This window comes from Alosa sapidissima, chromosome 1 (assembly GCF_018492685.1).
Source record: "Alosa sapidissima isolate fAloSap1 chromosome 1, fAloSap1.pri, whole genome shotgun sequence".
Lineage (NCBI taxonomy): Eukaryota > Metazoa > Chordata > Actinopteri > Clupeiformes > Clupeidae > Alosa > Alosa sapidissima.
Genome location: NC_055957.1, coordinates 32,231,047 through 32,255,607, shown reverse-complemented (window position 1 = coordinate 32,255,607; position 24,561 = coordinate 32,231,047). Strand labels below are relative to the sequence as shown.

The 24,561-nt window shown below is 42.2% G+C and overlaps 1 protein-coding gene and 1 long non-coding RNA gene across 4 annotated transcripts in view; one reads left to right on the top strand and one right to left on the bottom strand.

Annotated features, from left to right (window-relative positions):
- The window catches only part of atp6v1h (ATPase H+ transporting V1 subunit H), a 43,056-nt gene that overhangs the window by 12,031 nt on the left and 6,464 nt on the right, over nt 1-24,561 (bottom strand). For 2 of the 3 annotated variants that reach the window (XM_042086920.1, XM_042086932.1), the window contains exons 4-12: nt 24,445-24,534; nt 22,828-22,941; nt 20,909-21,013; nt 18,489-18,542; nt 17,284-17,381; nt 16,674-16,866; nt 8,395-8,573; nt 6,217-6,342; nt 4,357-4,458 (exon numbers count right to left, since the gene is read on the bottom strand). In XM_042086920.1, coding sequence (XP_041942854.1) covers nt 4,357-4,458; nt 6,217-6,342; nt 8,395-8,573; nt 16,674-16,866; nt 17,284-17,381; nt 18,489-18,542; nt 20,909-21,013; nt 22,828-22,941; nt 24,445-24,534 — 1,061 coding nt within the window. The remainder of the gene's footprint in view (nt 1-4,356; nt 4,459-6,216; nt 6,343-8,394; nt 8,574-16,673; nt 16,867-17,283; nt 17,382-18,488; nt 18,543-20,908; nt 21,014-22,827; nt 22,942-24,444; nt 24,535-24,561) is intronic. The other variant, XM_042086940.1, reaches the window with a different exon arrangement.
- Nucleotides 22,092-24,293, top strand: LOC121705774. The gene is made up of 3 exons (XR_006030891.1): nt 22,092-22,353; nt 23,931-24,104; nt 24,235-24,293. It is a non-coding gene; the product is annotated as an uncharacterized LOC121705774 (long non-coding RNA).

The following is a 24,561-nucleotide window of genomic DNA, read 5'->3' as shown; positions in this document are numbered from 1 at the left end:
TCTTCTTACCATTTCAGTTCGTAAGTCCATACTATCCCATGGCAGAGCAAGGATTTCATGATTGGGCAAGGTTGCCCGGAGACATTGTGGCTGCCCAGAGACATTGTGCATACTTGGAAGGCATTGTGATAGATGTACCAGTACAACTGCAAATGTGGAAGGTAGGGATGCACGATATATCAGCGGCCGATGTATTATTAGCAGATAAGTGAAAAAATGAAAATATTATTATCGGTCCGATAACAGAATTCTGGCCGATAATTTGCGCCAATATTTTTTAAAGTCCTAATTTAGGCCTACGTAAGGTCCGCCTGGCTACACTGAGCTACTTGAGCTTGGTTGGCTATACTTTTTCCTCAATATAATGTCAACGGTGTGAATGTATTTCACCACTCTAACAAAATCTGTGCATATGCGTTCATTTGGGAATCTGTGCATCTCAAAATCCTCTCGTGAATGATCTGCCATTTAACCATCTCTAGTTGAAGGTGATAGTAGATACTAGATGCATCTCTAGTTGAAGGTGATAGTTACCAAATACGGGTGGGTGGTTTGCCAAACGCTGGAAACTTTTGGAATGTTTTCTTTTTTTTTTAGCTTATGCACCCTCACATTGGAGTCCCGAGTTCAAATACAAAATTTGGTATCGATATGTGACAGTGTTCCTGAGATATGGACGACTTCCTGTTTCGGAGCTTCGCCGCCGATTTTGTTTGTGACGGGCAAACGCTTTCGAAAATCAAAAATCCTTCCGGTAACTTTTATGAGGCTTGGTCCAAGGATAATGTACGTCAAGTTTTGTGGCGTTCGGACCAAATTTGTGACCTGTGAAAATTTAGTTTCGCTTTCTGTTCAATCCAATATGGCGGACGAACGACACGCCCACCTGACGTCATCTTCGCGAGCAACTTACACCGGTACTGACTGGACGTTTTAAAGTTGGAACGGTGTCTCAAAGGGCCTAGGCGCTAGAGCTGACAAAAAATTAGGGAGACGGGAAAAATAAAACTTAAGAAGAACAATAAGTGTGCTGCTTTGCAAGCACACTTAATAATAGTAAGAAAACATAGAAACACAATAGGTGCCTTCGCAGCTTCGCTGCTTGGCCCCCAATAATTCATATTTAATAATATTTAATGATAGACTAGCTAAGCATGCATAGGTCTAAATCCACTACCTGGCACATCTTTAGGATTGGAATAGTAGACCTGTTCATACCTTTTAGCCTTAATTGTTATTTACTGAATTTTACTTTAAGTATATAAGTATATATACTTTTTTGATCCCGTGAGGTTCTCTGCATTTAACCCAATCGGTGAATTAGTGAAACACAAACAGCACACAGTGAACACACAGTGAGGTGAAGCACACACTAATCCCGGCGCAGTGAGCTGCCTGCTACATCGGCGGCGCTCGGGGAGCAGTGAGGGGTTAGGTGCCTTGCTCAAGGGCACTTCAGCCGCGGCCCACTGGTCGGGGCTCGAACCGGCAACCCTCCGGTTACAAGTCCAGAGTGCTAACCAGTGGGCCACGGCTGCCCTAAGGGTTAATTGGGTCAATTGAATTAAATACCCATGCCTTTGTTGAAGGCAGTTATAAAAAGGGCCTGTTTATGAAAGGAGACTTGTCATCCTTTTCAGATAATTCTAAAAAAGAGCCTGGTAAGAAAGCCAGTTCAGATGTCACCACCCAAGAATGACACAAAAGAAGCCTTCTATGCTTTTATAAATCTGACGAGTGTTTTATCAATTAAGTTCTAATTTCACCACCTAAGAATTATTTGGCGGCATTTCAACCTATTTCACCACCTCAGATAAGACAACTGAAGTCTTTATGTGTCAATGTCTGTTCTGCCGCTCACATTCTCATCTTCCTGCAGCAAGATATCTCCCCATAGCACCCCTTGCATTAAAGGCAACGCAAGGCAAGTGTATTTATATAGCCCATTACAGACACAGGGGTAATTCAATGTGCTTTACATTAAAAGCAAAGCATAAAACGGCAAAAGGGCAGCGGTCAGCATGTAGAGCAGATAAAACCAGCTGTGGTCAAGGGGACGGCAGAAGGAAGACAGGCGGATAACGACCACAAGGTTGCCCTGACCACACTGCCCCATGGCTCCTCCTGATAAAATTATAGCAATTTCCACCTCATCTGCAACAAGATCCATGCGGGCAAATTGCTCTGAAGAGGCTCAATAACAGGGTTAGGGGGCTGTGTCAGTCATTCTCACCACTGGCTCCCCAGCTGATAGCAGTTGGCCCTGTGACCACGGAGGCGTTCCAAGGCACTGAAGAACCCTGCAATCTCGGTAGTGTGGGGTGGTGGTGACTTGTCATCTTTCTCTCCTGAGTTAGATTGGGGATTAAGGGTCCTCACAGCAAAACAGAGGCCTCGACAGCAGCAATATATGAAATCACCAACTTGAGATGGTGTGAGGTTATCACAAACAGGATTGGCTTTCATTGCTCTCTCTCTCTCTTATTTCCCATAAGAATGGAAGGCATACACGATCACTGACTCAACATCAAACACTGCATGACTAGTGAGAGGCTGCCAAGCAAGGGCGTAGGTTTGGTGGGGACACTACCCACTAACCCCCCCCCCCGAAAAACAAAACAAACAAAAAAAACTCAACTCTTTCACCAGCCACTATCCATGATTAAAATGTGCTACTGTCCAACTTGATCTAAATACACTGTGTAGCCTACATAATCGGATTTTAATATGTAGGCTACAGATATGTAGGCTATATTTAACATTTATTTTCTATTTGGCCTGTTATGAAATCATGTCCATTTAAGCACAGCTCAGTTTTAAGAAACTTAAATACATGCATGCTTAGCATTTTGTGAAAAGAAATCATTAAGGCTACATTGACAAACTCTTAACCGTGAGCTGCCTGTATATTCTCTGATTCTAATATTTACATATGTCTAGGCGATGTAAGCACAGCCCAGTTTTAAGAAATGCAGCCGAAAGACCATGTTGAATTTTGCTATAATTTATTTCAAAACCGGATTACTCTGGAACAGCTAACTATACACGGGAATGCATTAAACCTTTGTGTTCGGTAAGGTCTGCTGTTTATTCTGATATATGGTTTGTCATGTGTTGTGTGAAGAGTGTGTAGGCCTACGATATTCCACCGAGACAAATGGATGTGGAGATGGGCGCAGAGAATAATTATTAAATCTCTTGAAGTTATTTTTCTCGCAAACTGTTTTCAGAGCAAACAGTGGCTAGCTAGCACCGTTTAAAAGCTGAGAAAAGGCTCTTTCATGTGACATGTGTGATGAGTAGCCTACTTCTCGAGGAGTTCAACAGAGAAGAATGGGTGCATTTGGACGCACTTCATGCTTGTAGTGAAGTAAAGCTGAAGCGCTGCATGCTGCGCAGGAGACTGCGGCTCACTGGTAGTTATTATAGGTAACTTCAAATCAACGCGATTTACCCTTATAGGCTACTGCACATTACAAGATCTGTACGAGATGATCCGCAGCACTGAAGTGAGAAATTATTTAACTCTTTGTGTAGCGCATGTGAGCGCTTTTTTCCCCCATTTCAACCTTAATATTGGTGGGGACATTTCAGTCGTAATTTGACATTGGTGTGGACACGTCCTTCGGTCCCCACGCAAATCTACGCCCCTGCTGCCAAGGGAACTGGTAGAGCAGTGATTTTAAGTTATACAACTTTTTCAGTATTTTAAGTCTAGATAGTGATAGTGATATTTAAAGGGTTGGAAACATGTGCCTATCCATATCTTCTTGACCCATTTGTTTGCATTGTACAATTCTGTGTCATTCTTAGTGCTGGAGTCACTGGGTAGACCAGGCTGATGGACACTGATTTGAGAAAAGTGCTCAATTGCATATGTACATACAGCACCTTCATTTTAGTGAATAGACATTTGATCTGATTATGTGTGGTGTAGAGTGTTTTTTCCGATGACAGACACATTATGAGACCAAGGCATGCATGAAAGCACTGAGGACAAATACTGCCAGAGAACTGACTCCATTCTGGTTCACAGAGCTGGCATCAAATAATAGTTGTTTTTTTCCCAGTGAACTAGAGTCATGTTATTCTACAGTTCAGTTATGCACACAACAGACTCTGGTGATGGTGCATCCTTAGTTTCATTCAAAACTGGTTGAAAAACAGGATGCTTCACTAGATAGCACCAAGATTTAAACAATTCAGAATAGAAACAGTTGAAGAACCAGCTCTGTCTGTTAAAAAATGCCCTTTATGCAGGCTCGGTTGCTGAGTGCATCTTTGTCTAGTAGGAGCATGGATTCTATCTGTGGGAAAAGCAAGACTTGAGTGGTGGAGGCTGGAGTGGACCCTTACCGTTTGCCTCTTGGATAGTGTCGCACATATTCTCCTACATCATGAGCAGCCACTGCTATCACCTGTGGGTCATCAGACACCTCCAACAACCTAGTAAGAATCCTGAGAGAGAGAGAGAGGGAGAGGGAGAGGGAGAGAAAGAGAGAGAGAGAGAGGGAGAGAAAGAGTGAGTGAGCAGAGGATGTGACAGAGAATACTACTATGAAGAGGACAATACTGGACGAAATTCCTCTTCTAATAGACCTCTGAAGTTCCCCTACAAAAAGGAACCAAAGCTTTGCCCATATAAGGAGATCCGGGTGTTAATTGAAGCGAACTACCTATGGCAAGTTGCATGGCAAGTTAGCTCTGGGGTAGCAAAAATTAAAGTTTGATGTCTTAACATACTGAAGATCACAGTACTCACTCGACGGCAGAGGGCAAAAGTGTGTAGAGCAAATGTCTGCATTTTAGATTTCTTCGTCCCCACGAGAGTTTAACAGGTGTGATCATTTAAAATCCCCATGTTATTTACCCATAGGAAAACTCGCAAGATACCAAATCTCCTTTAATATATGGGCAAAGATGGTAGCTTTTTTGTAGTCGAACTTCAGAGGCCTATTTCTAGGAAAGCCCTGGGTGTTACTGTTATTTGGGATCAGTTTCAAGGACCAGGGAATGAAAAGTGAAGTTAGATTTCGCTAGGACTTCATATTTGGGCTTCATACAAGATCAATTCAAATGTCTTGAACTTCCCCATAGACAGCAAACTCGGTAAAGATTGTAGAAGAGATGCTGGTACCATGTGCACTTTTAACAACACAGCACATTACTGTCAAAATGCCAGAGATGGACCACAGAACATCTTAGGTGTCATCTTATCTCCAAGTCCTGTAGGCTATCCGCTGTGCTGGCCACTAATACATCCACCTCACCTGATTTTCTTTAGCATGGTTTAGACAATTGCATTAACACTACTGATTATCATAGTGGATCATTGGACGTGCTCTGAAATTTTGGCTGATGGCATTCCCAATAGGCATATGCCTGCCTCATAGAAATAGAACAATTTGATTGTCTGATGTGTTTGACATTGATCCAATATCTCATGCCCTGCTCTGACAAAGGCAGGCACAGTGTAGCCTATGATACTGATGAATGCACCAGAGGATAAGTGAAGTAAGAAGAGCTCTGCTAAACAAATGGGCAATCATCTTGCATAAGCCATCACAGCGTATTATTATGGCATTATTTGGGAATATCTGAAATGGCTGAGCCCACCCGAGATCAAATTCTAGAGAAAGACGTCTCCACTGAGATGCCATGACCAGCCACCGGATGATCTCTTCCACAGCAGAAGGAGAGCAAACGGCTGTACTGAGTGGCAGTGGCTCACTAGATGAAACGCAGGCCCGCATATCTCCAAAACGCCTGAAATGGATGTGATGAGGAATCAGGAGTTTAAGAGCCTTTCCTGATTCACACATGGAATAAAATCAACTGAACAAGGAGGTCGCAGAATGAGAGTGCAGAGAAATCTTAAATGAACGATGGCAGGAGGCATGGGGCTGGGCACTGATTGGGGACGGGCTACTCATGGAGGAAACAGGGTCGGTAGATCAAAAGGTGGGATCAGGAGATTGAACTTTATGGAAATGAGTGCCATTCAGACATTATCCCATCAAGACAGTGTTTACTCAAACAGGAGAAGCCATATCCATTACACCAATTAAACACTAAACATGCCCCCCCCCCCTAAAAAAAAGGAAAAAATAACATATCAGATCTTGTTTAGTTATTTTATAGGACAAAAAAAGTCATTCATTTTATTAGAACTGGCCTTCCATTCTTTAGAGGTGTGGGGATCTTTTGGAACCTTACTTGAGGAGCTCGTAGTTCTTCTCATTGAGACGCACAGCGTTCTCTCGCCAGAACTTCTCAGACTTGTGCACCGGGCTCCACTCCAGGCGTCCAGACTTGAGCTCAGAGCTGTACTCATCGAACGAGCTGTGGCGGAGAACGAGAGATGGAGAGAGGTAGGGCTGCATCAATCTGGACGATCCTGCTGAGACCGCAACAGCTGCAGCCAGCGAGATAAGCTCAATCTAATATCAAGACCTAATACGAGGGCAAAAGGCATCTGCTAAACGTCAATGACTGCTGTCCATCTGGTACACATCACATAACTCACATCTTCAGATTAAGTACAAACCTCCCCACGGCCCAAAATACTTCCTATTGTCTTCATCACTTCACAGAAATGAGTCATGTACACAGGCACCTCTAGCATCAGCACCGAGATAAACATTCATGTGTTGTCTCACTAATGGTCACTCGTGGCAATTTTAAGGAACCACTCACACACGTGCACTTTCTAGATTCTTATGGTCTTTGGTTGTTTACGTGGTGTGTGTGCGTGTGTCTGAGTGTGTGTGCGTGTGTCTGAGTGTGTACAATGGGAAATAGTTATGCATTGTCAAAGGAATTGTCGGTGCTTCAGAGTAATTGGCTTTTCAAGGCAAAGGTGAGGTAGACTGTCATAGGCATACAGCATGACAGTCAGTGCAGGGCTCCAGAGTAACTTGTTGCATTGGTTGCACTGGTGTGCCTAACTTTTTTATTTAGGTGCACCAGCACAAAATTTAGGTGCACCCAAATTTTTCATCGCGGCACCTTTAACGTCAAAATTTCAAGGTCCCCTTTTTTATTGCTCTCCATATACATTCCGTGTCTGAGCTGTCAGTGCATGGACCAGGAATGACAGTATTGATTTGATTTGGGGCCTCCACCACCTTGACGACATCAGTAATATTGAATACTGTGATCATTCACATCAGTGTCAATGTTATTACAGTGGTGGTGTGTAGGTCTAATTGAGTGCCTGTCACTTTAAGAGGAACGTCAAAGTAGCTTTCATTCTCATGGTTTTAGGCTAGAGGAAAATAGTCGCGCATCATCCAAGGATATATGGATGCAATTCATTATGTTTTCTATGTCATTTGATAAAATAAATGTTCAAAAAACTAACAAGTCAAAGAAAATATTTATGGGATCATAGAAGAGATAAGTGTCTTGCAATGTTAATTTCTTTGATTTTGTTGAAATCATCACTACATTAATGATAGACATGACACGTTGTGAGCTAACAGTTACCTAGAAGAAACTCTCTCAAGATGTAAACGTTTGCCAATAGGTTGTGTAGCTTATTTCGGAAAACTCAACAGTAGGCCTAAATTAACTAAATTCCATAGCCTAGGCAACACAAACTTGAGAGGTGCAGGTCAAAATCAACATCGCTACTTGCTTGGATCACGACAGCTGTGTGCGTGTGAGGAGAAAAGACACATAGGCTACGGGAAGTGCACGTCCGTCATTCTTAAACGTAGGCTATATCGATACTAATACAATTAGGTATTGTGAGGTTTCTAATTTCAGGGTATTGCGATACTTTTGCAGTATTGGTGCACCATGCACCACTAGTCAAAGTAGAACAACCGCTTAGTTCGTGGAGAGACAGCAGATGCAAGTAGCCTAAAGTCTAGGCGCTCAACCTAATGACATTAGGTGCACCAGCGAGACCCAGGAAAAAATGTAGTCGCACGTTTAAAAATTTTGGTCGCATTTGCGACCAAATTGGTCGCACTCTGGAGCCCTGCAGTGTTTCATAGTGTGATGAAATCATTGTGCTGTGGCCTGATGCTTCTGAAAGCCCTTACATAAAAACATTACCCAGGAAATCTCACCTACCCAAGAAACAATCTGAAAAACAGATGGACCAATACAATCCGTAAACCGAACCTGCAGTAACCAATCGACAAATCGACATGTGCTTTTATTCCCTTTTAACTCTAATCTATTCCATCTGTCATGTTTTTTTCACTTCCATTTTGTGACCGCTTTTACACATAAGCTTTTACACATTGAAAAAACCCTATTTGTATGGAATCAGCAGCACAAGTAAACTCATCATGCCTTGTTACTCGACACAAATCACTCCTCTGGCCAAACAGATGCGAGCGGAATTCATAATGTCTTGTTTTTGCTTTGCATTGTGGGTACCTCAGGTCCTGCACACTCTCCCCGAGCCTCTCCAGCAGGAATTTGATGTCCTCAGTGATGTCCTCGTCGTCGTACTTCTGCTGGTCTAGGTTCTCCAGCTGCTTGAGCACCTTGCACTGGATCATGGCCAACGCATACTCCTGACGTGTCTCCCTCTCCGCAGATTTCTCCAACAGATTCTGCAAAAACACAACAACGAAAATGTATGGAGCTCAAAACGTCAGATGTGTGTTCTGTGTTCACTCCGCTGCTCTTTCCTCACACCTTAAGAGTGCAAACATGCGGTCGGTATTCAACAGAATAATGGTAGAGATTACACTGTTGCTATTATACCGAACCTTTATAAAAAGTAACTGAACTGACTTGCTGTTTGACCTAGTAGATAAAGCATGTTGGCCAAACAGGTTCATGTGGAAAAACATGACCGAGTTATAGTAGCCTTTCCGCTCAAAGAGATAAAAATGAGCATTTCCACCATTTTATAAATAAAAAAGATGCCATCATTGGCCACTATTTTCACTGACACAGAAACTCACTACCGATTGAGGTCTTGCTCTGTAGCGTGTCACAGATGTCATGACCAAGGAGATGATGTAAGCTTAACTACACAGCACCGGCACTTCTGATCTTTTTCACCGAGTTACTGCTAAAAAACTCTTGAACATTTTCCCAACTAGATGTACCGCAGAGCGGTACAAAATATGACCGCCGAGTGACCACCCAGTCCAGCACATTTTTTCCACAAAAATAAATCACGCTGAAAGGCCTATATGAGGCCTGTCTCACTAAATTGCATTATCCACACTCAATTCTCACTGGTATCTGCTAGACAACAAGTACCAAAACATGATTAGTTCATAGATTTCACATGTAAAATTCATTTTATACAAGCCCACCTCCATCTTGCCTGTTCATAATTCTGAGAAATTCTTGAATTGTGTGCATATGTGCATGTACATGTTTATGTTATGTGTGTGTGTGTGTGTGTGTGTGTGTGTGTGTGTGTGTGTGTGTGTGTGTGTGTGTGCCTGCGTATGTGCCTGTGCATGCATGCGTACATATGTCTACTGTGTGAGTATGTGTCATACGTATAATTACTGTGAATGTATGTGTGCGTGTGTATCTGTTTGTGCACATGTGTGCACATGAAATGGGTTAACATGACCCCTGGAGGCAAACATACGGAAAAAATGGGTCATCCTAGGCCCTCCTGTTCTCAAGATATTCACAGAGAACTGTGTCTGCCCTACCCTCCTTTCGGGGGTCCAGTCCAGTGGGGGGGCCACAGATCAAAACAAAAAACGACGGTTCCATGCTATCCATGTGGGGTTACATGCCCACCAAGTTTTGTGTACCCCGGTCTTTCAGTGTCCCGGGAATCCTTGTTGGTGTACGTCACTAAATGTACACATAAATTATTTTATTGTAAGGCCCCCCATGAACGAAAGTACACACAACTTCGCATGCATTCGGAGGGTGTCATAATGATCCTACACTTTTAATTTCGTGCAGTTTTGACCATGTCAGCCAGAGATATTGTGATGAAAGCACCTAATTTTTTTGCTTTTTAATTTTTAACTAGGTGGCGCTATACATGAAATAAGTGGTAATGAGATGGGTTGACATGCCCCCTTAAGACCAACATACATAAAAAAGGTGGACCTCCTAGGCCCTACGGTTCTCGAGATATTCACAGAAAACGGTGTCTGCCCTACCCTCCTTTTGGGGGGTCCAGTCCGGCTACAGATCAAAATGAAAAATGATGGTTCCATGCTATCCATGTGGGGTTACATGCCCACCAAGTTTCGTGTACCCCGGTCTTTCAGTGTTCCGGGAATCCTTGACGGAAATTTGGGCATGCGAAAAAGAAAAAAAAAAGAAAAAAAAAGAAAAAAAAAAAAATCTGACTAAACCTATATGACCGCCGCTTCGCTGCGCGGCGGTCATAATAACTCTTAGCTATAAATACCTCCTATTGGGTCTGAAGCTGTGAAAAACGACTCTGCTGATACCATGAGGATCTGTCAACTCTGCTGATACCGATACCATGAGGATCTGTCAACTCTGCTGATACCATGAGGATCTGTCAACTCTGCCCATCTCCACATGTGCCCACCTGACAACAGCATCACGCTGAAAGGATTCTAACTACAGTATCTAAGTGGTGTAGCTCTGCTTTCTTGATAAGGAGGCAGAATCACTACACTGATGTAACGCACACACACACACCTCAAATAAACATAAACACACACACACACACACACACACACACACACACACACACCTCAAATAAATACACACACACATACCTCAAATAAACACACATCAAATAACTAGTCTCACCATCCACTATGCTGACTAAGTGCATCCAGCAGCAAGTTATGAGAGTGAATCGGCATTTCATAATCAGATTTTTTAATTGAATATTTGCTGGAAGTATGTTTTCAGTTGGAATACACATACTGTATTCCATGCAGAAAAAAGAAGTACACATTGTTATTGCTGACTGAGTTGCTACCTCCATGTCTGTCCATGTATACTAAGTGCCCAGGGTTGTCTCTAACAAAGAATATTAGTAGCACTGAAACAACACAGGGTCATTCTCCTCCACCTTCCAACACTGGAGGCTCTCATCATGCACAAACAATATGTCACATGTGTGGAAAAGAGACGCTCACACCTCAAACATCTTCCCCCACACCTCGAAATAACAGCAGCAGCATACACACACACACACACCTGCGAAAGCATGCATATTGGTCACACTTTCAAAGTCACAGTTCATTCTACTCAATGGAAAGACACGTCGAGTGGTAGCACTTCCAACATAATAAAACTACCAGTGGGAGATGCACTGTGTGGAAATGTGGCCTAATCATATCTATGCATAGAAGATGAAAACGTGAAGCCAGTTAAACAGTAACTGGTCTATTACTTGATTTGCAAACACAACAATATGATGGGAAACTGCCCTACCATTTTCCAGCATGATGATAATGGGCTATAAAAAGCCCTATCCACATGGGGCAAACATCCAGTTTACTATTAGGCCTGTTTAGTTCCACAATCTCTGCATGCCTAGCTAGAGAGAAGTAGAGATAGCTGCTTTGTTTGAACATGCAAGTCAAATATACCCTCCACTACTGTGCTGATGTGAGTGTGAGGGAATGCACAGGCACAGAGCAGGAGCAGAACACCTTTCTATCAGGGAAGGCAAAGCTATTTGAAGGAACTGAAAAAGAAAACACAGCACCCTCCAGAATTATTAGCACCTCTGCTAAATTTGACTAAAAACAGGTATAAAAAACAATATTTTGGAATAATATATCATAATGGAAACAATGAGGAAAAATCCAATCTTAAAGGGAAGCAACACCTTGTTGTTCCTCTATTGTGAGATTATAATAAATCACCAAAAATGTTAGACCTGTTTTTAGCTAACTTAAGTAGAGGTACCATTAATGCTGGAGGGTACTGTAATGTTGCTCTTGCTCTCTCTCTCTCTCTCTGTACGTCCTTTCAAGGGCTCAGTACTTTGCCTTTGCTGGTTTCTACTGAAATTAAACAGTAAAAAAGCTTTATTCTAACACCTTCCAAAGCTATTCATCACATCATTCAATTAGGTCAGTCCTAGATGCACACTTAGTTATATAAAGTCTATCTAAAGACACCCGAGATGAGACAACGTAAGAAACAGAAAGACCCAGTGATTAGCCCATACTCCATTACTCCCTGATGGCGTTTAATTAGCTGAAATCCTCCATACGCTCACAGTAAGGGCTCTACAGAAATTGACCAATTATGATGGATACTTCAGAGCCTGTGATGCAGAAGCAAATGTGAAGGGCAAGAAGGATTCTCATCAGACCCAGGATTATGTTCAAAGGAGGAGTCCATATTGGCATCACAGGCTAGAGGCTGATAAAGCACAAAGCTGCTCCTTTGAATTATGCCCCTAATTTGGTTTGGAGGGGTGATATACCATGCTGGCACATAATAACTCTTCCACGGTCGCTTAGGACTTCACAGTCCGTTTGAAAACGGCCGCAGCAGCAGCAGCAGCAGCAGCAGCACTGCGACCTCACTCCAGTGCACAGTCAAAGGAGGACACTGAGATGAAAGAAAAATTAAGAGAAGTGGCTCCACTTGAAATGTACAGACACATTTGCATTTCTGTATTATGAAGACAGATAAAACAGAGCGTGCATGAACTTCTGTGAAGTTTGTAAAAAATAGTTGTTCTGGTAACAGCATATTAGTTGGTAGTACACATATGGTGTGTGTGGTGTCATTATGTGGATTTCAACAATTTTAGTTATCATTTTGAACCAGAGCTTTGAACCAGAATCTTTTCCCAATTGGTTCGTTCCGAACAGAAACAGTATTTTAACATTTCTGGTTTCCGGTTCAACCCTAGAATTGACGTTCCTGAACGGGTTAGAACAAAAAAATAAAGTTCCCAAAATGGTTAATAATGTTCCATGTCAGCTGCGAGACATACAAATACGTAGGCTGAACATTAGGACTTTATTTTTTATAAATAATATTGTTAGTCTACATCATTTTCCTTAAGTCTCTATCCTGTCTTCAAACATTAAAAAAAAAAACTATACGCTATATATAACTAATTCTGTATTATACATGAATTAAAACAAGGAATATTTCTGCCGTGTTGTTTATTGGCAAACAACTGAACAAATATCCATTATACTTCTTACAGCTCAATTGGTGCAAATGACAAATAGGGCAGGCTACATAGCGGTCATTGAGAACTTTAACTGACCAAACAGTGTTTACCTCATATGATTGAGCTTGAGAGACAGACGGAGGCGTCTATTATGCTCCATATCAAGCCAGAGCCTATAACGACTCAAATGTATTCTTTTGGATGTGTAATAAATCGTACCAATATAGCTGAAGGTTTGGAAAATTGGTGTCTGTGTATCCTCCTATAGCAACTCATAAGCACATTGAGTTCACAACGATTTGCTTGTGTTGAACTGTTACAGTTAATATCAGGCTACAATTTGAACAGTTGAACTGTTACAGTTACAGTTTGAACAGTTACACAGAGAAACCCCCTGACCCCTTCTAACATGATCCACTTCACCATAAGAAAACAATTGCAACGTCCCAGTTGCCATTATTTTAGATAAACAATTCTGTTCCGGAACATATATTTTTTTAAAAGATTCTGGATTTGCTTCTGTTCTTAGCAAAACATCAAACATTCCTGGTTTTTATTTTCGTTCTGTGAACCATTTTGAACTGCAAATAGAGTGCAAAAGGACCAAAATCAATATGCCGTGAAGGCAGAACTGAACTGGTGACATGATGAAATAAGGAAGGTGACTTACAAGGGCGATTACACCATGTGAAAAACACTGTTCAATACACTGAAGATTCACATGGAGAGTGGCTGGTCCTAGAACTGCCATCTAAAGTACAAAGAATATTAAACCTGCTTGGGTGGAGGACAATAAACTCCTGATGTTAAACTTGCCAATGCCTAATTATCTACATCTGTGTCTAGGCAGTTTGGTGTGGGGGCGAGATTAATGCACTGCCTGGGTCTAATTCAATAGTGCTAGGGCCATACAGGAAGAATTCATTACCCAATGCTAATGCCAGTGATATTGGCAACACAGAGAGCGGCGTTCAGGGGCAGTTAAATATTAAATACAGCAGGCACACCCACAGTAATGCACTGGCAGGGGCAACCGGGCGTGTCTGTTGTACATTTATTTTGCATGTAGTGAGGAAGACATATCTGTGTCCCCATCACAGAAGCGTCACACACAGTGGTGGTAGTGTGGTGGTTAAGGAGCTGGGCCATCATGCAGTAGCCTGAAAGGTTGTGGGTTTAATTCCCGGCCTCCACCGTTGTGCCCTTGAGCAAGGCACTTCATCCTGAGTTGCTGTTGGGACAACGCAAGAATGCCCTTATAATATAATTGACCTACGCTGTGTAAGTCGCTTTGGAAAAAGTGTTGGCTAAATGTAGTAGTGTATGAATGTAGTAGAATGTAGTAGTAAGTGTAAAATCTGCCCCTAAGATACATGGCCAGAGAGAAATGGTGGTGTACAAATTTCAGGTAGAGACATTGGGCATTGGAGCCTTCAATCGACAGGACAGTGAAGACTGGGCAGGAAATACATAGGAGAGAGGTGTGGAATGGGTTCAGGAAATTACCTCAAGTCGGAGTCACACCAGCATCCTGGTGGCCGCTGGGCCTGCTTGGCGCTAATGCTACCGCAGCGCTGTGGCTCCTCTGAGAGAGACTTAATTGAATGTCTGAGAAGAGTGGAAAGGTGAGAGGTGGGTGTGCGTGCGTGCGTGTGTGTGTGCGTGTGCATGGGGTGGGGGTTAGTTGGGAAACACTTTTGTGCCACACCAGTTGAGCAATATGTTTCTGGGGGCTATTCATCCCATAATCTCTCCCAAAGCTCTGGGAGCCGTGAAGGTCACATCTCAGGCATTATCAGTTCATTTGCGCTGCAATCACTTTGCCCACCACTCCCTCCACTTCAGGAGATGGAGTAACAATGTAACAAAACCCTTTTTGTTGTCCTCTAGCCTAGTAGCTCGCTAAAATGTCTGCTTCTTCCGGACTCCCTATAGTTGGGGTCATTTCGTCCAAGCAGAGTGGACCCATGGGGGGCAGTATGTGAGTGCTAGTTTTTATTTTAAAGGCATGCTGAGACATGCTGAACAGACTATTCTAACACCCAAGCTACATGGCCAGAAAGTAATGGCGGTGCTCGCGATTTCAAGCATGACTACAAAATACTTCTTTCTTGTTACATTTCTATGATGCTCTTCATAAGATGCTCTCATCTGTAAGTGCAAAGGAAGCCATCTTCAGTTCTCCTCTAGCAGGACAATTCTTGCCAACCTACACAAAGAACAGTCAATGTGCCCTCAACAAATAAAGTCTTATGGCCGTCAGTGTTGAATTCACACAGAACTCAGGATTCTCCATTGAGGCTGCTGAGAATAATGTTTGTGTGACTACCAATTTTACCGACCTACATTGAAAGTACAGATCAAATGGAACGCCAATGGAAAATGTATGACAACCAACCACTGTGCAATAACCACAAGCACAACAAGCGGTTGTGGCAAAAATCTGATTTGGTGCGGCTGTCTTCTTTGTTTCCCAGAGATGTTTTGACCTTTACACCAGTGGTCTCTAACGTCTGACCTGCAAGACACTTTCATGCAGCCCTTTGCTTCATTTACGTTTGTAATGACATTTGGACCACACATCAATTTTGCTTTTTTTTTTTTGTTAACTAGGTTCACTAATGTTAGCGGACCGGAGTTGCATACTGTAGACTAACGGCAGGTCACAGTACTGTGGGTCAGACGACCAAAACCATCAGAAGAGATAACCGGTACAAAGGAACCAGGGCCAGTTGTCACTAAACTATAAAAGTAAGTAAACATGTCTTCCTGAAGCGAAAGGAAATGTTGACCAGGAGTATCAGTAGTTTCATGCTAAGTGGACAATGTGATTCCTTCTTCGTCAAGTTTAATGCAGCAACAACCTGTCTGTTTTGCAAGAAGAAAACAAATTCAAAGGCACCACTACACCACAAATTATGCAGAAGAGTAGCCTATGAGGGAGAGCAAAGCATCACGTCTTCCAACAAAACTTGTCCCGAGAGACTGCATCTTCAATGCACTGTAAACATGAACTCTCTACTTTCCTATGGTCAATTTAGATCTGTAATCACAAACCTTATTACGTCAATTTTATTTGGTCTATTTCTAGGCTTACTTTTCAATACAATTGTCTATTTATTTTATTTTAATTGCTATTGTGATCTCGGCTTTACTGAAAATGAGGATTACAGAGAACTTTCAAGAATAAAGGTGGAATTAATGAATAAACAAATTAATATTTGTTGTAGTCTTTCCTAGTAAGTGGTTGTGAAGATGCCACATGCAGTCTTAGTTGCAATATTATGAGCTTTTGCACATGTTTATCAGGCTGTTAGCTGTGTAATATTCTGCAGGTGGAGATAATGGGTTAACTCACACCACCTTCTGTGCTCTTCTAAAGAACGTTTTGGAATGAAGGGTTTTCTTTATGATCTGCTAAAATGTGCAAAATGTTGTGAAATGTGATCTTAAAAGCTGTTTGCTAAACGAAAAAGAGAAAGGTTTTCAATGAAAAAAAAGTCCTGATAGCTTTAACCTTAAAACAATACAAAGACTGTGAACACTTTTTCATAGTGGACATGCTGTGATGGGTAATGATTGTCCAACGTACCCTGAAGGCAGCCAAGATGATACGAGTCACCTTCTCCTTGACAGACTCCTGGAGGATGTCGGAGAGGGCAGGCACCACGTTGTAGCGGCGGAGCTGCTCACACAGCTGGGGGCTGAAGGCCAACAGCCACACGCAAAAGATCATTTGGTACTGCAGCTGGAAGCCACACTTGTTGCTCAGCACCGCGGTGATGCTGGGAGGGGGAGGAGAAGCCTGTTAGCATGTGAGATACACCTCCAGATGCATGCTTAGAATAGTACAGGGTGCATGTTCTATTTTTATTAAGACATCTGCAAACTAACACCAGCACTCTAACAACTGTCACTGAACGTGCTGACATGCTCAATTAAAAGCCAACCACAAATCTAAAAGGATTACAATTGCTAATTTACAGTTACTACTTTATGGCATAAAATTAGCTCATACAAAAGTCTTATTGACATACGGACGGACAGACAGAAAGACAGACAGACAGACATGCACACACAAAAGCATTAATATTCACAAACAGTGTAGAGGGATTGTGCAATTTTGAATATAGTACTACTTCAACATTTCTCAGCTGTATTTAAGGGGGGCTTATAATACTTGATTCTCCATTATCACTTACCAGTTAACACCATCAGCTTCAACCCAGGCAAATCTGTACTCGTTAACCCTCAACATCAACTGAAGACACCCAGCAACACACTGAACATACTGTGAGCTCTATGGACACAATACAAAGGTACAGTGGTGGGAGAAGAGGGGAAAAACACATGAGCGAGATATAAAGGAGCAGTTAGTCACAGCACACCCAGGCCCACATCAGTGAAAAAACCATCAAACTCCAAACGCCAAAATAGACACAAGGCCGCTGCAAGAACAAAGAGTCTGATGCAAGCCGCATCCACTAAGAGGAGTGCATTAATCTGATGAGCGTGCAAAACAGCAATCCCAGGGGGCCCGACATCGAAACCTTACAAACATGCTACAGCAGAGAAAGCAGTCCACAGCACAGCACAGAGAAAGCACAGGCTCCTATGGAATACTGAGAGAAATATTATTATTATTATTATTGTTATTATTATTATTTGTATTATTATTAGAGAAAGGGGAGCAGGTGGGTAGTGCTGAGAGTCAGAAGAGGGGAGAGGACATAGGTATCCTGTTAGCAGTGGGATGGAGGAGTTCAAGAGCCCAAGAACATGAAATAAGAGATGGGAAAAGCCTAGAGAGTTCCAGAAAAAAGAAAAGAAAAAACAGAAGCAAAGGTGGTGGAGAAAGGGGTGACACTGGAGTGGCACAGACTTGAGAGAACCATGAAAGAACATCCCGCATGTCATGAGAGAGGCATCATGTGCGGAATGGACACAGCAGATGTGTATGTGCTAGATGAGTATAAGGCCTCAGAAAATGCACACTCTGTATGGGGTGGTGCTTCCTTTGTTCTGTTCACATTGTACAAGCACTTAGGCTTTACAAGTGGGCTTGCTATGCAAAGTAGAGTGAAACATATGGCAGCACAGGTATCAATAGAATAGGTTAATGTTGTGTTGTCAGTCCCTTTGCCATGGTCAAATGCTTCAAGCGTGCACAGAGCCAGCATGTCTCACTGTTGTAGAGTGAAAGAAGTGGAAACAAGTGTTTTAGTAACTCCTCTGTGAGAGAAAGACAAGCAGGAAAGGCAACAGAAGGACAACTTGGAGAGAGTGAAGGTTATCGTGGCATTTCTCAGAACAGGAAACAGATAGACTTGCTCCTCGAGATCCGACAGGAGATCCCGGCCCGTGGAGCCCGAGTCAGCCATTTTGTGGCCTCCGAGCAGTTACTCACTTCACTAGGGGAGATGGTTCCTGTTCCTGTGTCTGGACCTGTACCATGTAGTTTCTAGCGGAAAAGATAAAGAAAAGAAAGATTTTTTTTTTCTCCCTAATAAGCTATTACCCACCCTCAGCAGCCTTGAGGAGGATAAATTATCATCTTCATGTTGGTGCAAATGTATGTAATGCATTTTTAGGAGAAAAAAATCTCTTCTCATGAGAATGGGTTTAAGTCCAAGGCTGATTGAGAGAGTAATTCATTTAGCAATCTTCCTCCATTATACTCACCTAGTCTCTAGCCCTCGCACGTAGCATTAAGGAATGACATTTGGCACCAATGTCCCCAATTGCAAAATGAAACGCTATCTTTGTCACGTCACAGAAATGTCCCCAACACAAAAATGACAACCTTCACTCGCACAGTCCAGAGACTAAGGCAGCCGTGGGTTCAATAGGTTTTGTGAGTGAGGCAAACATGTCATTCTAAATATTGTGTTAGGAGATTGAGAGCTTAATGGTAATGACAGTTGAACGTCTTGGGCAGAGGCAAACGAAGGGTCAACTCTTTGTGCTAGTGCTCTCCCATTGAGGCTGAATCGGCAGGGAAAAAACAAGTGCTCAAGGCGAGCTCTGAAGAGCTGCCTGGCTCTAAACAATTTTAATGCACTGGGGCTCTCTCATTTGGAGCAGAAAGTGCTTTTAGTCATCACAAGGAGGTAACCCCATTTAACTTGACTGAAGAATAATGGATTGTACGCCAAAATGGATCTGTACTTTGGCAAAACCATTAAAGCAAACCAGACAAATATCCAGGTGGCTAGCATTCAATTTGTTAAATCAAAGTTGTATATTTCACCTTTGAAAGAAAATTTAACAAAGAGTATGAAAGCAAAAAAAAAGAAAAAAAAAGCAAGTTCTACGGCCAACGGTTCTACAATCTGCTACGGCCCTGGTGATTTATGGTTGTGCCAGATAATGGCACTGCAGAACACCTCTCCACAAGAAACGCTGATTACACAATTCATTGATTACAATTCTGTAAATTATGATTTGGAGATTTGCTGCAGGGATGGAAATTAAATATTTCTTTTCACCTGCCACTGTGGCTGGTGGATTCCAAAATCTACCAGACACTCAACTTTTTTACCAGCCACTAGAGAAATGGCATGAAAATGTGATGTGATATGATTATAGTAGACTACCCAAAATGACCACAGTTATCGACATTATTGCGATACGACTAAAATGTGCTGAATTTTGCCCTAAACCTACCAGCTGTCCTCCAAGCACAATAGCAACAAAACTAAAAGGTCAACAGAACCACATTCATATGCCATAGTGTCTTGTCATAAAAGTGGTGTGGCTCCTTAAAGACTCAGTTTGTGTGAGTTCTGGAGCATCCTATAATCCAACTCTCCAACTTCATCTAACTATACTGTACATCATCTGATTTAAATATTTACAGGTATCAAGGCTATATTTAACATTTATTCTCTATTTGGCCTGTTATGAAATCATGCACTGAACAATTTAAGCACAGCTCAGCATTAAGAAACTTAATATGCACGCTTAGCATTTTGTGAAACTACATTGAAAAACTCTGGTTTTAATATTTACAGTTATCTAGGCGATATTGTTAACATTTATTTTGTATTTGCCCTTATTAAGTATTACAAAAGTTGGAGACCTTGCTCTTGTAGACATTTGCTTCAATTTCAAACCGGATTACTCTGGAAGGGCTTTGTGTTCGGTAAGTTCTGCTGTTTATTCTGATTTACGGTTTGTAATTTCTTGAATGAAAAGTTTGTGAGATATTCCACCACGACGAATGGATGTGTCTGCCTCATAGTTCTAAATAGCAGCGTGTATAGTTTTCTTTGGAGGTGTCGCGGGACGGAGAGAACTATTCGCATGAGAATATTAGTCTGTGAAGATACAACGCAGATCCACAGATCGCATAGATTTATGTTTATGCAGTCATCCTGAAATAAGCTAGCAGTGGCACATGAAAGCATAGCGACAGTTTCTTAATGGTAGCCTAGTGGCAAAAAGTGAAGCGCTGCACCAGTGCCTATAGGCTATGCTGCTGGCGGCGGCTCACTGTTGTCAGAACTTCAAATCAGTGTGATTTACCCTTAGCCTATAGGCTGGTAAGGTTACATGATCACTACAGACATGTTCTTATTCTTAACCATCAATAAGTATTAAAATTAGACCGGATCTGACTATTTGTGGTATGCTAGCTCTATTTACCCGCCAAAGTGGCTGGTAAGTTGACCAAAATCACCCGCCAGCGCACAAAACTACCCGCATTTGGCGGGGGGCTAATTTCCATCCCTGATTTGCTGATTACTCTTTTTATAAATGCACACAGTAACATCCTTCATCTCTCAGGAGGGAATAACTAGACCTATTAGTGCAACCACTGTGTACCTGTGAGCTGAGCTGAGTCTTGATCCAGTTGAAGTAATAGTTTAGGTCACTGCCTTCCATCAGATCTCTTCCCCAGGCTGCCAGCTTGGCAATGATCCTTGCAGCCTGAGACAAACACAAGTAAAAGCAAACCCAAATCATGGCTACCACAGCACTCAACTCCTTTAAATCCCTCACTCTATGATCAGTGGGGAACTAAACATTCTGAATATCTGTCCTTAAGCGAGACATCTAATGACCTCTTTCTTTGTTTATAACAGGCAGTTCTCCACAGCTAAGTGTTTGACAGCTCACACTGTCATTAGAAGACAGGGGTTGTCTGAAAGTAACGCTGAAACACTCATACAGGCTAGATAAGGTGTTTTATTTCCCACAGCCACTGTGGGAATGAGCTAGGCAGAATGATTAGACAGACAGAAACATCACAAAAGTTTTTTTCTCAGAGGGACAATGGAAACATTAACAAAGTTCTTAAGTTATAGTAAAATTATCATTCCTATGAAGTAGTATCGCTGCTGTTTATTGCTATACAATCTTTGCTGTTTCTCTAATTGGCCTTGGTCAATATCCCTTTCCTTCCCAATGTCCCTAGTAGAATTATTTATCAGGATATGTGCATTAACAAACTGAGTAGCATACAAACTGGTCTAAACTAGTCCAGTGGTGCAAATTTGCAGATTCTCCACAAAGTAATTTTAGGCAAGTCCCTTCACTCGGCGGCCATATTGCAATACACTTTGGGCACTTATCGGGCATCTATTTCGGGCACAACTGCGTGTGTGCAAGGCTTCACGACACCAACCTTGCTCCAGCGGCGAGGTCACAACACATGCCTGGCACAATGCATTTACAATATACCACATGATTGGCATGATGTATTCTCATGTCGACTTTTGGCAGCGGAAGGGGCGTTATGTGTAACCTACTGTAATTCTGATGTTATGAACTAACCCCTTACATTTCGATGGAGGATTGTTTGAGTGCTGTGCTCCACTCTCGCAGGCTAGTGAGCCCAGTGCTGGAGCAGGACCCCTCTGGGCCTGGGTAAATGACACTTTAATTCCATTTCATTAAGCCAGCAAAAGAACAACCTGGCTGATGGTGCCCATTTGGACCTTTGCTGAAAGCTATCTGCATGCTTTATGCCTTTGAAAAGCGCCCCTCCTCCCTCCCCCCTGGAGGCTTTGTGAGGTTAGAGGTTCTGACGGCTTGACATTTACACAGCTCTGATGTAACAATGCATGGGCCTTAATTAAGACTTGCACAAACCCCTCTGACAGAATGTCACATTCAACACAGTGCTGCAGAAGGCCACTGACAAGGGGCCCTCACTAGCCCCTCCTGCACACAATTGGCCTGGCAGCAAACCGCACTTCATTAGCACACTGTGACTGGGCAAAGTATCGTGAGGGTGCATGGTTTCTGCAGGTTTCAACAAGTTAAATGTAAGACTTTTATGACCATTATGAATCACCTTCACTGGCAAAATATATTAAGGAAAATGATAGTAACGGAATTACTGTTTAAGTAAATTAATACGAGCTGCAAAGATTGTAATAGTTATCAGTTTCAAACTAATCCAGTTTGCCGTTTCTTTTACATGGTAATATATCTGTACCTATAATGGTAATATATCTGTACCTACTATATGCTGCAAAACACTTCAGATGACCATTATTGTTAAATGAGCATTCACATACCTAGGGCCTATCTAAAAGTACAAGACCTGGTGTCTATAATATTTAATAATATATTTAAGACATTTTAAGGCCTAAATATCATTTTTTCTTGAGAGGAAATTGATTTTAAAAAAATCAATTTCCTCTCAAGACTGCTACCTATGCAATTTGATTAAAAGCTTTGATGATATGCCAGAAAAAAAATCCTTCTGCGTGTGAACTGAAGAGTTAGGCACTCACCATGTGGACAGTGAAGAGATCCTGGCGGTTCAGCATGGGGAGGAAATAGGACCATGCAGTGTTCTTGGTCTTCTTTGCATAGTCAAAGAAGATGTTGACCCTCTGATGGTTTTCCTAAGATTTATCATTCATGCTTATGTTAGAAAACACAGCTGCTCAGCAGCTCCAAGTAAGCTTGAAATGACACTTATGCCTAAACAAGTTGGGAAATGATAAGATAAAAAACACAGTCAGTAGCCCAAATCAACCTTACTGGAATCAAGAAAGCCCTTCTGTCAAGAAATCCCTATCCACATTCAAATGTGGACACAAATGTGGACACTCTGGTAACCTGGCATGTCTGACCTTGATCTCCGACCAAGGTCAATTTCAGTGTGAATGGCACAACACAGGTTGCTAAAAACCTTTCTATTTATTGGGGGCCAAGCAGCGAAGCTGCGAGGCAACCATTGTGTTTCTCTTTGTTCTTATTATTATTCCGCCATGGAAGTCTATGGCAGCCCATAGAACCGTCTGCTAAAAAGTTGTACAATTTGGCACACTGATTGGGGACAGTCCAATAATTAATTTCACAAAGTTTCATGCCGGCACCTCGAGCGCTCTAGCGCCACCAACAGGCCAAAGTTGGATGTGTGTTGACGGACGTAACTTTTGACCTGTTGACCAGATTGTCAAAATTTGGTATCGTTGGAATCCTCAGCCCTTGTTCAGCCCCACAAAATGAGTTATGTTTTGAAGTGAAACTTGACCTTGTAACTCAGCCAATCTTGGGTTGTTTGGCTTGGAACTTACTGTGACTGCTTTATGCTATATATCTGATTCAACTGCATTGAGTTACATGGCAAATCTGGATTGCGGAACTGTCTGCTTGGCCCCCTCATTGCTGCTTGCAGCTATATTTTAATAATGCATTACTAACTGTTGCAATTCTCTCCCTGGTTGGTACCCAGGTATTGTTGCTCCAAACTGGTAATGACTCATACTGAGTGGCTTTGTTTGAATTGACAACAGAAGGGCATAACATGCTATTTATCTGTCAGAACTTCCTAAAAATGAATGCCCTAAAATACACAGTTGAAAACCTTGCTCTCAATATTACACAGCTTCTTCCAAGACATGTCTGCGGGAGGCTACAACTGCATTTTCCTTAACCCTTTCTGAGATTCACAAGCCTTGCCCTGTAATGACAGTCTTGCCACGTCCATACTGGAGCTGTGGCCCCAGAGCTTCAGTACAGGAGCTCTCACAGCCTGGAGTGCCACTTCTAACAGTTCCAGGTAAACTGCTGGAGCTTTTCACACCAACCTCAGCAATATATCAGTGGAACTCTTAAGGTGTGTCTTTGTGCTAAGCTCCTTTTCGAAAGACATGCTAACAGCTACTAGGTTATATTTACCACCTTCACAGAGTTGTGCCAAAGATCACTCACTCACTAGTGTTGATCACCAACTACACTACGGATTTACATGGAAAGAGGTAAGCCTTCCAAATGCCAATGGAACCATTACAAAACTTAGATAGCGTAAACTTTTCAGTATAGTGTAAGTACCAGTGTGTGTGAGTGAGTGCATAAGAGTGTGTGTGTGTGTTCACACACACATATGCCTTTTAACCTACCTGCAGAGTATCATCTATCAGGGTCAGAATGTACTGGACCGTCTGTTCCTTTGAGATATGGGCCATGAGGTTCAGGAACGTCTTTGCACACTATACAGCAACACAAAAGGAATCAAT